General features: G+C 35.8%; 1 protein-coding gene across 1 annotated transcript; it reads right to left on the reverse strand.

Moving 5' to 3' along the window:
• Positions 428-2,566, reverse strand: LOC109833008 (probable ribose-5-phosphate isomerase 3, chloroplastic). The gene is made up of 2 exons (XM_020400533.1): positions 1,962-2,566; positions 428-1,125 (listed from the first exon to the last, which is right to left on the reverse strand). Exons 1-2 carry the CDS (start codon positions 2,163-2,165, stop codon positions 688-690), a joined length of 642 nt encoding a protein of 213 aa, XP_020256122.1. The 5' UTR covers positions 2,166-2,566; the 3' UTR covers positions 428-687.

The raw sequence follows: 16,336 nt of genomic DNA on the forward strand, positions 1-16,336 counted from the left end.
AAGAGAACTGATAGATGAATTAAAGTTACAGTTATTATAGATGAATTAACACAGAAACAAGTCAACTCGCTAAACGGCATTGGGCAATCAGTACAAGATCTGCTTTCCGAAGTACACTTAAAAAATAACTAACAAACGTTGCATTTTTGTTCAGGGATCCTTTAACTAGGTTGTCAATGGCAATGCTACTGCTAGTTGCATTAATTTTCTTTCAACAATGAGTCCATAAAATTTGAAGGCTACAAAATATGTAAGCCCTTCTAAGGAGAAGTAAATAGTGAAGAAAAGGAGAGAAACTAAATAGCTCTTTTAAGTTCTAACACATTCCAAAGTTTCCAATCAGAAAACAAACATATACCAAATCCTTCCCTCTTTCAGATTGAGCAAAAACGGGTCATGACAAGAATAGAATTCAAGATAGTATAAATGGGATAAAGGTTCTAATTTTGATTTTGAATCTGAAATATTTGAGTCAACGCACTTCTTCATGACACAAGATGACTTGAGAAAAAGAACATTTGCCACTTTAGTTCTCAACTTGAAGGGAAACAGTCGATGCAAGACAACTTGAGAAGTACATATCTCACCTTAAAATTAACTTATTCAAGTATATTTGAAGTAATACGAACAAAAACAGAACAAATGGAAGGTTATCAAACATGGGATACTTACCCATCATTTCAAACTTCACTTTGTTTTTATGCTCACTCCATCTTTCCCAGCAATTATAACAGCAGTTGCCATGTCTAAAAACAGCCCATGCTCAACAACTCCTTCAAATGCTGAGATCTCTTCTCCTGCTGCGTTTGCTTCCTTGATCGGCGTCTTGAAGTACAAATCCACAATATAATTTGAGTTATCAGTGACATATGGCTTCCCATCTCCATCCAACCTCAACTTAGCTTCACAACCTTCGTCTTTGAATAATTCTTGCAACCTCACAAGATTATATTTCCAACAGAACTGGACAACTTCCACGGGCATTGCCAGCCCACTTCCTCCTAAACCAGTTACGAGCTTTGTCTCATCTGCAACCACGACGAACTTATCTGATGCAGCCTCAACCATTTTTTCACGAAGAAGAGCACCTCCACGTCCTTTTACAAGATTTAGGTCTGGATCAACCTGTTGGTCACAAATCATGATAAAACAAAGAACACAAAATGATATGATTACTCAAGTACAGGCAACAATGTATAACAGTAAACTCACTTACTCCATGTTAAATATAAAAATAATGTCCTCATTGACTATGTGATAGCCAACGGGCTATGTGAAAAAAACAGAAGGTCATGCGACAGAGTGAGACCCTGGTAAGCCTATGTTAGCCCCTATCTAAATGATAGAAAACAGACATGGCATTAAATCTTATCATTCCTCGAGTAAAGGAAAAAAGAAAAAGATAACAAGAGATATAGATGTGGTGTTTTAATCAGCACTTTAACAAGTTGGATTCATCACTGAGTTAACATGAACAAGATCATAGGTAACGTTACGGCAAGTAACTCCAGAGATAGTATTGGCCCCCAATCCCATCTAAATCAGTCAAATTAAACACTTCTAAATTAACTATCTCAAGTTTCTCTCGGACAGCTCTAATGGTCCTATGGTTTTGCGATGACAGTCATTTCATTTCAATGATGTCATTTCCTGAAGAAAACTTAATACAAAACCTAGATGCAATTCTTCTACCTACCAATAAAGTCATAAGGAACGATCTGAACAACTAAAAATGCCAACTTCCCCCGAAGCACAGATATGAAGTACAATGACTAAAATTTGCAACTTTCGCTCCAAAACGCTCACAAAGAACTCAAGCTTTCTCAAAAAAAAAAAAATCAACACCACCAAGAGTCAACTGTCTCAACAAGCTAGATTCGCAATTTCCATTCCTGAAACGCGACAATAACACTCTAAACACCTAAAGAAACGAACTTTTCTCAGAAGTCAAAATCACAAACCTCATCAGCCCCATCAATAGCAAGATCAATCTTCGGGTGATCATCCAGCGTCGACAACGGAATCCCAAGCGACTTCGCCTGCTCAAAAGTCCTCGTCGACGTCGGCACCCCAACAATCCCCGTCAGCGCTCCGCTCGACAACAACGCCCCAATCTCAGCAACGACGAAAGCAGCGGTGGAGCCAGTCCCAAGACCAAGAACCATATCGCTCTTCACATACTCGACGGCCTTGACGGCGGCGAGCTTTTTGAGATCGTCCTGAGTGAGAGCGGTCGGAGTTGGGGACGATTGGCATCGGACTCTGTGAATTGGGCGGTGGAGGCTGGGGAGAGCATGGCGGAGTTTGAGGGATTTGAGGGAGGAGGAGGGGAGGAGAGATGAGGTCGAGAGATGAGGTCGCCGCCATTGGAGAGGAGAAAGGAGAGATTTTTTTATATATATTTTTTTCCGTGGTAGTGGAGAGAGGAATTAGGGTTAGGGATTTGGGGATGGGGGGTTGGTGGTGGGTTTTTGACGAAGGGGACTTTTGTTTTGGATATTGGTTGGCTGTCGAGGGGAGGAGAGGGGAGGGTTAAAGGATGAGGAGGGAGATGGCCCGATGGGGTTTGAAAATGGTCGCGCTGCGATGTTTACTTTTGGCGGTTTTTGTATTTAGTCCCTCACATGTTCAGTAATTTCATATGAGTCTGTAGCCTCTTTGAAATTGGTGGTAAGTACCTCAAATCTTAAGGGGTCTTGCAAATTCGGCCCTTGGTGACAAAAATGCCATATGGGATCAATTTGCAAAAGCATTAGGGAATTAGGGGCCAATGAGCAATTTAGCAGATTTGAGGGAATAATATGAATTATTGAATATTTGAGGGATAAATATCTAGAAAACTCTTTGCCTTTCGGTGCAGCGATATTTGATGAAGTGCAGAGCATGCGACCGTATGAACTAGTGGAGAGCGCAAATGGGCCGTTCAGTCGGTTTTGACTATTTTTTATTAAGGGGCTGTTTGGTTCGTTTTTTAGATATAGGAAAATGCATTTTTATGTACAAAAACACAAGTTTTAAGTTTTTTAAACTTTTTCAAGAAATAGATTGTTTCGCTTTGGTTCGCACAAAAAAATGGTGGGAAACCAATGTATCTATTTTTCTTGTGTTTGGTTCGCATGGAAAAAAAGGGAAAACTTTTGTTTATATGGCAAAAAGCTGACGTTCTTGTGTTTGGTTCGCATGGAAAAAAAGGGAAAACTTTTGTTTATATGGCAAAAAGCTGACGTGGCTGTAGTTTTCGTCGATTTCACGATTTGTTTATATGGCAAAAAGCTGACGTGGCTGTAGTTTTCGTCGATTTCACGAGGTTGAGGAAGGAATTGAGGAAGATAAAAAAATCTGATGTGGCGGCGATTTTCACCGAGTTTCCCTTCTTCAACCCTAGCAAACCAAAGATGGAAAAAAAAACCGACGGAAAGCTTATATCCTACGTGGCCACGAAAAATTTGATGTGGAGGCGGTGTAAAACTTTTCCACCGAGTTAAAAAATGAACCAAACAGCCCCTAAATCGAAGCGAATTGAAGTAGATTGAAAATCAAATCAAACCAAATAAAATAAGTTTGCTATTAGGCTTAGACATCAAGTTAGAGCTATATTAGCTCAAAAAAAAAGAAACAACATTATTCCTCATTCATTCCGTCTCTTGCACTAAGTTAAAAGACCAAACTCGTTAAATCAACTAGTTAGGAACGAAAGTTTAAATTATTACCAATTATGATATGTAGAAATATTAGTTTAAAAATTCTTATTCACCATCAAAGAGCGTGGGTTTTAGTGAATTTTGTTGGGACGGTTGGTTAGGTTATTCCGTTTGAAGTACCAAATAGAATAGTATTTTTTTAAACCAAACCAAACAGTCCTTTCAGTCAGTTTAATCAGTTTAAATCAATTAATGCTCATCGCTAGTATAAACTCAAATATTATTAGTAGAAATATGTGGAAAAAAATCAGAGTGACTGCTTATTTTTTAAGCCGATCTATATAGACGTAGGCAACTTGCCGAACTATGTAAAATTCGTTTTTTTGTATTTGTGCCGTTATTTTGGATTGTTTGGCCTTCTCTCTCGGCGTTTGTTTTGGTTCCTCGAAGCACAACAAGTTGTATCAGAACTCAGGCTACGCTTGGGATTAAGTGGATGAGTATATCGCATTAGAAGCTCGTCTAGGGTTTCAATTGGAGATAAAAGTGGGATTTTTACTATTGTGGATCTTGTCTCCCGTCATGTGAGGGTGAGATCTTCTGGAGGCTCTTATTAGGGTTTCAATTGAAGGTAAAAAAACTAACTTTCTCACAGTTTGGATCTATCTTTCAGTTTGTTCTATATTAGTTTGTTGGTGTTTTGAGGAAAATGGTTGGGAAAGAAGGTGTTGAGAGTGGTTCTTTTGGCGTGAAGACCGTTCAAAGAAGGTGTTTTAACCAACTAGGTATATTTTTTTACTGTGGCGACAATATGATATATTTTGTACAAAATGGTGACAAGTATCCCCTTTTTTTTTGCCACAGTCAAATTACGGCGAGATTAGTCACAAAACCACACACATGTGTCCTATATGGCTTCCAGCATGGGCGGTAACTAGGTTGAGATCTATGGTTGAATGAGTATTTCTTTTTTCACGTTAGGACTCAAAAGAGTCAGTGTTCGATCTGAGGTGTTTTTTTCCTCCTAGGATTAAATTGGATTAGAGCATCTTAAATTTAACCCTAGGAGAGCTTAATATTGAGGAACATATCTTTAATTTCATTTGCCCTAACTCATTTTAACCCTAGAAGGAAGAAGAACATCTCTGTCACGCCCCGCTTCCCAAAGTACCCGAGAATTGGCACGCCAGCAAGCCCGCGATGTATCAGACTGAGAAGAAATAAGTACTAGACCGTTTCTGCTCAATCTAATACGCTAAGCATCAAACAATATAATGCGAAGTCATAAGTCCCCGATCATAGTTAGCAAGAATATAATAAACAACTCAGAACAAAATAATCCATATCATAAAAGAAATATCATCCAAGACATAATACTCAGGTCATACATGCCATAATACAAAACTATCCAACTAAATACTGGAGAAAATATAAAAATACATCGACCCAATGGGAATGGAAAGTGTTACAAGGTAAACCAAAGACTAGCAACTAATTAAAGAAATAACTAAGCTTCGGTTTCTACTCTGTCTGCAAGGCACTCCTGCTGAGAATACTATAGCTCTTGCACGTCTCCAACCTGAACATGTCCGACCTCTAATTTTGACGTACAACCCGAGAGAACAGGAGTACGTCAGCGTGCATGGCACACGGTAAGATCCCACAAGGAAGAATAGAAACGATCGAACGACCAATGCAATAACAGCATGCAACTGGAATTCGAACAATCTAGATGCAATTCACCACTAGAGTATAATAATCAGAAGAATCCAAAAATCAACCAAGTAACGAGGTTAAGTAGCTAGCCATCCTACAATAGATCACTGATCCACATCTCAAATAAAGTCAACATTCATATTATCGGTTAACTGACTGTTCACAAATCCTCTACGTGCATCCAAACCCGTGAAATGGTTCGTGAGAGGACTACACACAATCTAATTTCGGCCTGGTCCGAACTCAAGTAAAACTCGGGTGACGAAACGAATTCACTGACCAAGTACGAAAGGATTCACTGGCCCAACAGACCAACCCCAGTGCGAAACGGTTCACTTGTGCAAGTCTGAAAGATTGATCAACAACCACATTCGATCACATGAACCAAGACCTTCTTATCCCAACATTTCTTGTGTTTCTAAGTCAACACACACACACATGTCTCTAGGTCTTGTTCATGATGCGCAAGGGTCACTAAGTCATGAACTCCTATTGAACACACACACACATGTCTCTAGGTCTTGTTCATGATGCGCAAGGGTCACTAAGTCATGAACTCCTATTGGTTCTCAAACACGACAAGGAGTAATAAATATCATGATGCGCAAGGGTCACTAAGTCATGAACTCCTATTGGTTCTCAAACACGACAAGGAGTAATAAATATAACTAATTCTATACAATAATATCATGGCATGTCAAATATATTAAAATAAAGGTCGTAAAACATGAACATTAACTATGAACGGTATGATATGTATGAATAGTGATTGTGAATAGTATATGCATGCAAACTGATTTCATCAATATCTTACTATTCAGATCTCTAAACTTCTCATGAAATTATTCTAAAATAATCTTTTAAAATAATAAATTTATTTATTTAAAATAATCCTTTGTAAAATAAATTCTTTTAATTTATTCCTCATTATAATAATCCAAAATAATCTCTTTTCCAAAATAAAATCTTTAAAATATTTATTATTATAATAATTTAAAACAATCTTTTTTTCCAAAATAAATTCTTTTAAATTATTTATCATAATCAATAATTCAAAATAATCTTTAAAAAAATATTTTTTTTTCAAAAACATCTCATAATTAATCATAATCCAGTTTTCAACATATCCACTCATCGTATATGGGCTTAGAAATACATATTATGCTCATCACTTCGCAGATATAACTACAACGGTATTATTTATTATATTATTATTATTTAATATCATTCATCAACAAATCCACGCAGATTATCACAATATACCCTACAACATAATCATATTACATCCAGATTATGCACATAATTAATTCACAACAGATCTAAAAATTATAATGACTAGTCAATAAGAAAAGGATCTTGCTTTGGTGACATCAAGTGTGTCATAGAGGGGCAGTGGGGGTCGTCGGGGTGGCTGCACGGGTCACAACGGGTTCCGCGGGCTCGCCGGAAAGTTAATCGATTAGAATACAAAAGAGAAGTGTTAGTAACGATGAGCGATATTCGAAGCGATATAACGAAAGTAAGACAATATGCCCAAGCGAGAGGGATATATTGTGTGATAGACAATATAAAGAGCTACACACCGACGAAGACAGTGGTGAAAACGGAGACCGGAGGTGATCGGAAAGCGCGTGCGAAGTCGGCACAAAACTGTCAGAATCTGTGAACTGCTTGTCGTCAAGCGTTTCGGATGATACCAAGAGAGATAGAGAGTGAGTTAGAGCATGATACAAATTGAAGGTGATAGACAACATATAAGTCTACTCACCGGAGAAGAAATCGATGGAAACGGAGGTCGGAGATGATTAGAAAGTGCGTGTGAAGTTAGCACAAAGCTGCAGTTTTCTGCAGTGCAATTGCTCACCGATCAGGCTTGTCCCTCACTGTTCGGAGCCTTTCCCCACTGTCTGGGATTGCCAGAGGTGTGAGGAGGTTGTCGGGGTTGAGATTGTCAACTAGAGGTGGAGTTGCAGGGAGGAGTTGAGGAGCAGGAGTTGGAGGAAGAGATTAGAGTGAGTGAGAGATGGAGTTGGAGAGAGAGAACCTAGAGAAGAGATTTGTAAGAGAGGGAGATGTAGCAGGGGGAAACACGAGGGAGGGGGTGTGTGGGAAATAAGGAGGAAAATAAGGAAGTGGAGGTAGAGAGGAGAGATGAGAGATTTGAGAGAGAGAGAGAGAGAGACAGAGTGGTTAAAGGTGAGAGAGGAAAACACAGGAAAAAAAATACTATTTTCAAAAAAAAGTTAATATTTAAAATACCAGAAAAATATTATTCAAATCAATATCGAAAATTTTATGGTCATTAAACTCTAACTTTTTTGAGTCCTAATTTAGAAATGACCCTCTTTTAGCTTATCAATCTGAGTCCCACTATGTTTCACATTGTAAAGACGACGAAACATCATGGTCATGAAAAGGAACTCGTTGGAATTTTGGCTCCAGCTGAAAAATATAGGTATTTATTATCGGTTTATACTGAGAGTAAGAAAATATAACTAGTTAATACATAGGATGAACAAAATATGTCACTCTGTTAATTTTGCTTAGGGCTTGTTTGTTTTGCTAAAAGATGGCTATAAATGGGCTCATATGAAAATTAGACTATTGCCACATCAGTTTTTTATTGGGCCATTTCCAAAATAGCCAGTTTAGTTGGGATTGATCTTTGGAGAAATCTACAGCTAAAAACCCTAGCCACCTCACAATTTTCCCTCATCTCATTTCCTCTGCTCCAGCTCTGAAATCGGGTTAAATTGCGTCGAAATTCTTTTCATTTGTGATTGTTGCCTGTTGCCGATACTTGTATTATTTAATATGAATGCAGACATGTTGTTGCTACTACTATCGCCAATTGTGTGTTTAATATGAATGCATTTGTGTTCTGATTGTTGCTTGTTGTCGATGCTTGTATTATTTAATATGAATGCAGTCATGTTGTTGCTACTACTATTGCCAATTGTGTGTTTAATATGAATGCATTTGTGTTCTGATTCATTTTGTTATTCTAACTAAGCATTGAAATTTAGGGCTAATCTTGAATTCGTTTTCTTGTTAATTTTTTCTGTCTCCCTTTTGGATTTTGCAACTTCCTTAATCGCTTTGTATATCATTATAATTTTCATTGATTAAGATATTATGTGCAACCCTTTACACTCTCTTATGTTAATTAGTCCTCTAAATCATTGTTTTCAATTAGTAATAAAGAATTAGGAAGATTAAATATCACAATCTACGACTTAATTATGCGCTAATGATGTATCAACTATTTAGATCAACTAATTATAGTCTTAGTAGTATTGGTACTCCAAATGATGTTAAAGATGTAGTGATATCATGAATGACAGTAATATATTATTTTTCTGGTTTTTTATTGTCTATGATGGTAACAACCAAATTCCTCTCTTAGAAATTTTGACAATATTCATGTTGTTTGACAACTCTAAGTTTGATGCTATTTAAAATATTGTATAGCTAAAGAGATTGTTTAAGTCTATTTTTTCTGTAAATGGTCATATCGTTTATATAGTTGATAATTGTGTGTGTAACATAGTTGTGGGTATTGTAGATAGATGGTGATGGAAATGATGAGGAAACTGTTATGACAATGGTCCCAGGGGCTGCATTTTCCATGATGATGATAGTATTTACTTTTTAAGGAGAATGCAGAGTAGATGTAGAAGTATACGTATTGGTCCTAGTGAAGAAAAAATAAAGCAAAAGCAAAGAATTGAATACTTAAACCGCATCGCTTGCTTCAAAAATGCACAAGTTTTCCAACAATCAACTTTACGTTTTGCTTGCTTCAATTGTTTGGTTTTTAAAACTTTTTTATCTTCTACATTAATACTTTTAAACTTTGACAAATTATTTTCAAACTTTTGCATCGCTCTCTTCATTTCTATTTCATCTTGCGGTTTGGTATTGGAACTTTCTTCATTTTTCATCTTCATTTTCATGAATTTTGGCATGGCTCTCTTCTTTTCAGCCCAAGCAAAAAAGTCGCATTGCCTATTTGGGTATTTTGCAAACCCCAAAAAAATTTGCCCATATTCTTATCATTTGTGCACATCTTAAGTAGTGTTGGGATTTGATAATAGCATCGACTTCATTTGGTTGAGACCTTCGAAACTTTTCATCTTGTTATGTCTGCTAAAAAAATTAGAAGAATTTTATTACTTATTTGTAGGAGAGGATGAAAGATCATGGGCACTATACACATATTGGGTGCTTGTATATGTAGGCATTGCAACAAATTTAGCAGTTGGGGCTACTTGTTTTTTGACCGTTGGGATATGTGTCATATCATGTTGGAGTTTGGGCTAAAATTTAGCCGTTGGCAAATTTAGCCGTTGTTATAACTGCATCTTCATATTGATATTGTTTTTTGTTAATTTGGGCTGACATATATATTAGACCCTAGAGGGGGGGTGATTAGGGTCTTATGCTAATCTAATCCGATTAAATACCAATTAAAATTAATTAACAAGTTATGTTCTTGCAAGATAGGTATACAATCTACTATGGGCAAGAATATGCAATATACACAAAGAGATATATCCTAGCAAAGAGATATAGGCAATGTATGTGTAAGGATATAAAATTAACACAAGGTGATATATCCTACCAAAGAGATATACAATATGATATATGCAAGGATATGTAAACTAACACAAGGGTAAACAAAATGAACTAGATAGTGGATGAAATAAATGAGCAATGCAAAATTGGCGATATAAGATAAATACAAAAGCAAATACGCCAATGATAAACTCAAACACACTCAAATGATCACGGAGTTCGGACCTTCCGTCCTACGTCTCCGCTCCCCACTCCCGGGGAGAAATCCACTATCACAACCGGGTTTTCTACGCTCACCCGAATAACGTTTACACCTCACAGTGTCGGTTTTCAACGCTCACCGATCAACGTCACTCCTCATACTCGGTTTTCTAGTTCACCGAAAACTTCACAACACACTCGGTTTTCTAGCTCACCGAAAACCTTACAATCTCACAATGTAACAATACAACAAATGATTGTTCTCTAATATGGATGAGAACTCAATTAGGCTTAACTCAATGTTACTATCTCTCACAACCCTAAATATATTACGAATGCAAATACAATAAGCTCAAGTGGGTGTGTGTAACAATGAGATTAATCAAATCTAAACTCAATATGAACATAAGAAACAATGAAAGTTGAGGGCTTTTTATAGCCTCTTAAACCAGCCACAAACCCCCAAAAACCGAAAATATCAAAAACTAGCCGTTACTAGCCGTTATAGGCTGAAAAGACCAAAATACCCCAAATTCCAGCATTCTGGAAATTTGCGTATCTGACTTTGTAAAATCAATTAAAAATAATAAATCAATTCCAAAAATCATGAAATTTTGTGGGACGGTTCTAGACATGTATATGAACATGTTAGAGAAAGAATTTCTGAAAAATCATTTCTCATTTGAGAGAAATAAATATTTGAACACAGATATACCGTTTCTGAGAATCATGCAAAAAGTTTTCAAATGAATACAAATCAACCAAAAGAAATCATAAATCAAAGTTTAAATCCAAAAAACGTAAGACCAAATCATCATTGATTCAAAAATCAAGAGAGACAACCATATCTAGCTCTTGAGCTAGTAATAACCCATATAAACATTTTTAGCACCCGGTAAACAATGTTTGGGAATAAACACCCAATGACTCCGGAGGGTTATATAAACGTAGTCCTCTCATGAAAACAAAACAAATAATTATGAAAACAAAAGATTTGATCAATAAAAGGAATTATTTTCATAAAAATTTAAAATACATTTTTCGAAACCAAGAAAAAGAAAAATAAAAGTACTAAAATTCTTGGCTTAAAAATTATTTTGGCACCCAAGTATTCTTGGTGCCGGTCAAATCAAATAATTATGAAAACAAAAGAATTTGACCAATAAAAGGATTTGTTTTCATGAAAGTTTAAAATACATTTTTCAAAACCAAGAAAAAGGAAAATAAAAACTCTAAAATTCTTGGTTTAAAAATTAAATTTGTTTTGGTACCCAAGAACTCTTGGTACCAAAAGATTTAGGGACATGACCCCTATCATTCAAGCTCAAAGCCCTAGGGTTATGAACCCTCTTGGGCACATATGGTTCACTAACATGGTCAAAATAATATTCATTCAAATGACCCTTCCGATTGCAATTTGTGCAATGAAAGAGATCCATTTGTTTTTGTGGACCATTAGCTCATGCACGGGAATCATTTGTAAATAAAGATTTTCTTTTAAAATTATTTTGCAAATGAGAAACATTCTTAAACAATGGTCTATTTGGAACATATTGCAATTTAGAAGCTTTTTGTATATCAAAACAAAATTTTGCAAGATGTCCAAACCTACCACAAACATCACATTTAAAAACATGTGGTCTATTGGAAGCATTTGTCAAATGAGATTTTCTTTTCAAATCAAAGCAATATTTAGCCAAATGACCAAAACGACCACAATGATCACACTTGAACACACTAGCATGCTTATGATGAACTTTGTGAGAAAGAGCATGTGAATGTGTAAGTGATGAAGAAGCTACATGAGATGCATAAGGAGCATTGACATTTTTATGTTTGTGTGCATCATAACAAAACTTAGCTAAATGACCTTGACGGCCGCATATAGAACACTTATAAGTTTTGCTATACATGTGTGCATAATGAGTGGATGATGATTTCTTAAACTTGGCACACATATCCATAAGCTTCTTATGATTATTAATGCATGTTCTCAAAGTTGAATCTAAAGATGAAATACTATTTTTCATAAGATTCAAATCTTCATTTTTAGGCACATATGCATTTTTAGAAGTAGAACATAAATAATTATTTATAAAGGAAGCAGTATTATTTTGTATGTTCTTTACTTCTAAGTTGGCATTATCTTTTTCATGAGATAAGCTAGTTATAGATGTGGTTAATTTTTTATTTTCCAAAATTAACATGTCATTATTTTCTTTAAGCATGGTATTTTCTTTTGCAATGACATCCAATTTTGACACTAGCTCCTCATGATTGGATTCTAAAACATCATGCTTGCTTTTTAAATCATTAAAATCATTTTGCAATTTGTTAAAGGCATGCAATAATTTTTCACTAGCACTAGCAAGTTCATCATTAGGTAAATCATTAAAGGTTTCGAACTCGCAAACCTCACTAGGGCTATCGCCTAGTGCTCGTGTGCATGAAGCTCCATATGAACTTGAAGCGGGATCCTCCAAAGCTTGTCGGATCACCTCCAAGTCTCCTTGATGTGCTTCAATAAATTTCCATAAGGTGTAAGCACTATCAAAAGAATCAAGCTTGTTAGACATATATGAATCAAATGCATTTAATAAAAATTCTAACATAAGCTTGTTCATAATAAACATCTTTTTATCATGTTTGCTCCACTTGGATTTCTCCAACGTGGGCACAATATAAGCACAATCAATGATTTCCCATAAATCGATATTTTTAGATTGAACAAATATTTTGAATCTAAAACACCATTGAGCATAGGGGAAAACATTAAATTTAGGAGCAATACTAGAATCATAGCCTAAACAAGATGCATCATTCATATCCATGATTTGTAAAAAATATGCAAGCAAGATACAAATGCAATCAAAACAAGATTAGCACAAAAATATAACTTGGATCTTTAACTCAAGGCGATTAACGCTTAACTGCGGAGTTCTGATGGGATCCGGTGCATTAGTGCTGGTATGATCGCACCCGTCCACTCCCCTGTTAGACCCTAGAGGGGGGGTGATTAGAGTCTTATGCTAATCTAATCCGATTAAATACCAATTAAAATTAATTAACAAGTTATGTTCTTGCAAGATAGGTATACAATCTACTATGGGCAAGAATATGCAATATACACAAAGAGATATATCCTAGCAAAGAGATATAGGCAATGTATGTGCAAAGGATATATAATTAACACAAGGATAAACAATCTAAACTAGATAGTAAGCAATATAATCAACAAGCAATATACAAAGGCGATATAATATATGAACATAAAACTAAGTGCGCTAATACAATCACAAACAAACGATATGATTACGGAGTTCGGTCCCCACGACATACGTCTCCGCTCCTCACCTCGAGGAGATCTACACTATACACTCTCACAATGTGGCTACACTCCACCCTCACAATACGGTTTTCTAGTTCACCGAAAACTTCACAACACACTCGGTTTCTAGCTCACCGAAAACCTTAACAAATGATTGTTCTCTAAATAAGGTGAGAACTCAATTAGGCTCAACTCAATGTTACTATCTCTCACAACCCTAAATATATTACGAATGCAAATACAATAAGCTCAAGTGGGTGTGTGTAACAATGAGATTAATCAAATCTAAACTCAATATGAAACTAGCTTTAATAAGATGATAATCAAACAAATAAATATAAAGCTAGAAAAGAGTTTAGAAAACTTCTCAATAGATAACAAGAGATTCTCCTCAAGCTCTTGTGAAAGTTTCTTCATAAACAAACTCTTGAAACAAACTTAAAAACCCTTCAACAAACTTGTAAAACTCTTTTTAAAACTCTCTTAAACATCCATAAGAAATAATGAAAGTTGAGGGCTTTTTATAGCCTCTTAAACCAGCCACAAACCCCCAAAAACCGAAAATATCAAAAACTAGCCGTTACTAGCCGTTATAGGCTGAAAAGACCAAAATACCCCAAATTCCAGCATTCTGGAAATTTGCGTATCTGACTTTGTAAAATCAATTAAAAATAATAAATCAATTCCAAAACTTATGAAATTTTGAGGGACGGTTCTAGACATGTATATGAACATGTTAGAGAAAGAATTTATGAAAAATCATTTCTCATTTGAGAGAAATAAATATTTGAACACAGATATACCGTTTCTGAAAATCTGCTGACATACATGATTTTGTAAAATCAATTGGGCACAGTAAATCAACTCCAAAAATAGTAAAATTTTGAGAAAAGTCTCTAAACATGTAGATAAACATGTCAAAGAAAGAATTTCTTGAATACCACTTCCCATTTACGAAAACTCATCTATTTTGTAAAACATGCACGAACATGTGCACGAACAAAAAACATGATTTTGTAAATTCCATTAAACATAACAAATCAATTCCAAACTTGATGAAACTTTACGAAATGTTTATAAACATGAAAACAAACATGTTAGAAAAAAATTTCTCAAATTGAATTTCTATTTGTGAAAACTCATGTATTTTGCAAGTGTGTCCAAAGCATAAAAACTCAAAACCATGCATGTATATATATAACTATATATATACAACTATATATATACATAGAAACCAAATACGTGTGTGTATATGATGTTGAGCTTAAGGTACTTAACACACATAATATAAAATCTAAACTAGATTACCCAAGCTTGATCTTGATCTTCATTGTAGCTCAACTTGGTACACATACGGATGAAGCTTGAACTTGATCTTTAACTTTGAATTGCAAGACTTCAACCCGACATTCCACCAACCTCCATTTGATATGATCGTTATGGCGCAATCCATCCATCCTCCAACTACGTTGTTTGTCTATAATAAATAAGAAAACACAAATACTAGACAAACAATATTAGTGGTAAATTGTTTGTTAAACATCATCAAAACAAGAAGGCCAACAATATAGCCATTGTGAGGCTTTTGTCTTCAAGTTGTTGTTGGATTTTGGGCAAAATTTTAGTCATTTTGCGGCTGTTAGAATCAGTTTATTGTTGGTTTTTAGTTATGAGCAGGTGTTGTTCATATTGGTGTTGATTTTTGGGCTAAATTAGCCAGTTTGTGGCATATACAATCAGTTTGTTGATTGTTTTTAGCTTCGAGCAGGTGCTATTCATATACTTGATGGTTTTTGGGCTTAATTATAGCCAGATTGCGGCTGTTAGAATCAACTCAATGTTGATTTTTATCGACGAGCTGATATTATTAAGCTTGTTGTTGATTTTTGAGCTAATTTATGGTTATTTGGGGGTTGTTACATTCACTATGATGTTGGTTTTTAGCTTCGAGCTGATGTTATTCAGCTTGTTATTGGTTTTTTAGCTTTACAGTCACGTTGATATTGGTTTTTATCGAAGAGCTGGTGTTATTCAGATTGCTGTTGGTTTTTGAGCTAAATTGTGGCTATTTTGGGGCTGTTACAATCACGTTGATGTTGGTTTTAAGCTTCGAGCTGATGTTATTCAGCTTGTTGTTGGTTTTTGAGCTAATTTATAGCCATTGATTGTTTGAAATGTGGATTTATTTGGCCTCGAGATGGTTATGTACATTGGGTTGCGGCTGCATGTATATATTGGCATTCATTTTGGAGAAGTCTTTGTTTTGAAGGTAAGCTTACCATGGTGAGCACATTCTACATTTCTATCATGTTTTATCTCCAACCAAACAAAGGTAATGTTGGAAATTGGATCTTTGTTATTTTCTTTTCCAAATCGTAACTCCCCAACCAATCATAGAAAATTAAAGAAATATAAAAATTATATTTTTATACAAAAAATAACTACTTAGAGGAAATCTATAGAACTACAAAGAAATATGATTTGCATGACGTTGTCAATTTCAATTTTACATGGTTTGGCGAAACAAACAGGCCCTTATCCAAACCCAAAAAGGGCACGGTCGAATCTCTTTTATCGCGACCACCGCAGTCTCACCGATCACTTCCATCAGCCTTCTTCGTCCTCAACAACCTCACTCCAAACCCTAACCCTAACTCCATCAGCCTTCTTCGTCCTCAACAACCTCACTCCAAACCCTAACCCTAAACCTAACATACATCCTCAATCCCCTCCCTCATGGCGGCGCACCGAGCAATAGACTGGGCCCACCTCCCTCCGGAGCTACTGGGGTCAATCGCCATCAAACTCATCGAAATTGCCGACATCGTCCGCTTCAGCTCCGTCTGCCTCCAATGGCGATCGGCCGTCAAAT

Source organism: Asparagus officinalis, chromosome 3, assembly GCF_001876935.1.
Source record: "Asparagus officinalis chromosome 3, Aspof.V1, whole genome shotgun sequence".
In the NCBI taxonomy this organism is placed as follows: domain Eukaryota; kingdom Viridiplantae; phylum Streptophyta; class Magnoliopsida; order Asparagales; family Asparagaceae; genus Asparagus; species Asparagus officinalis.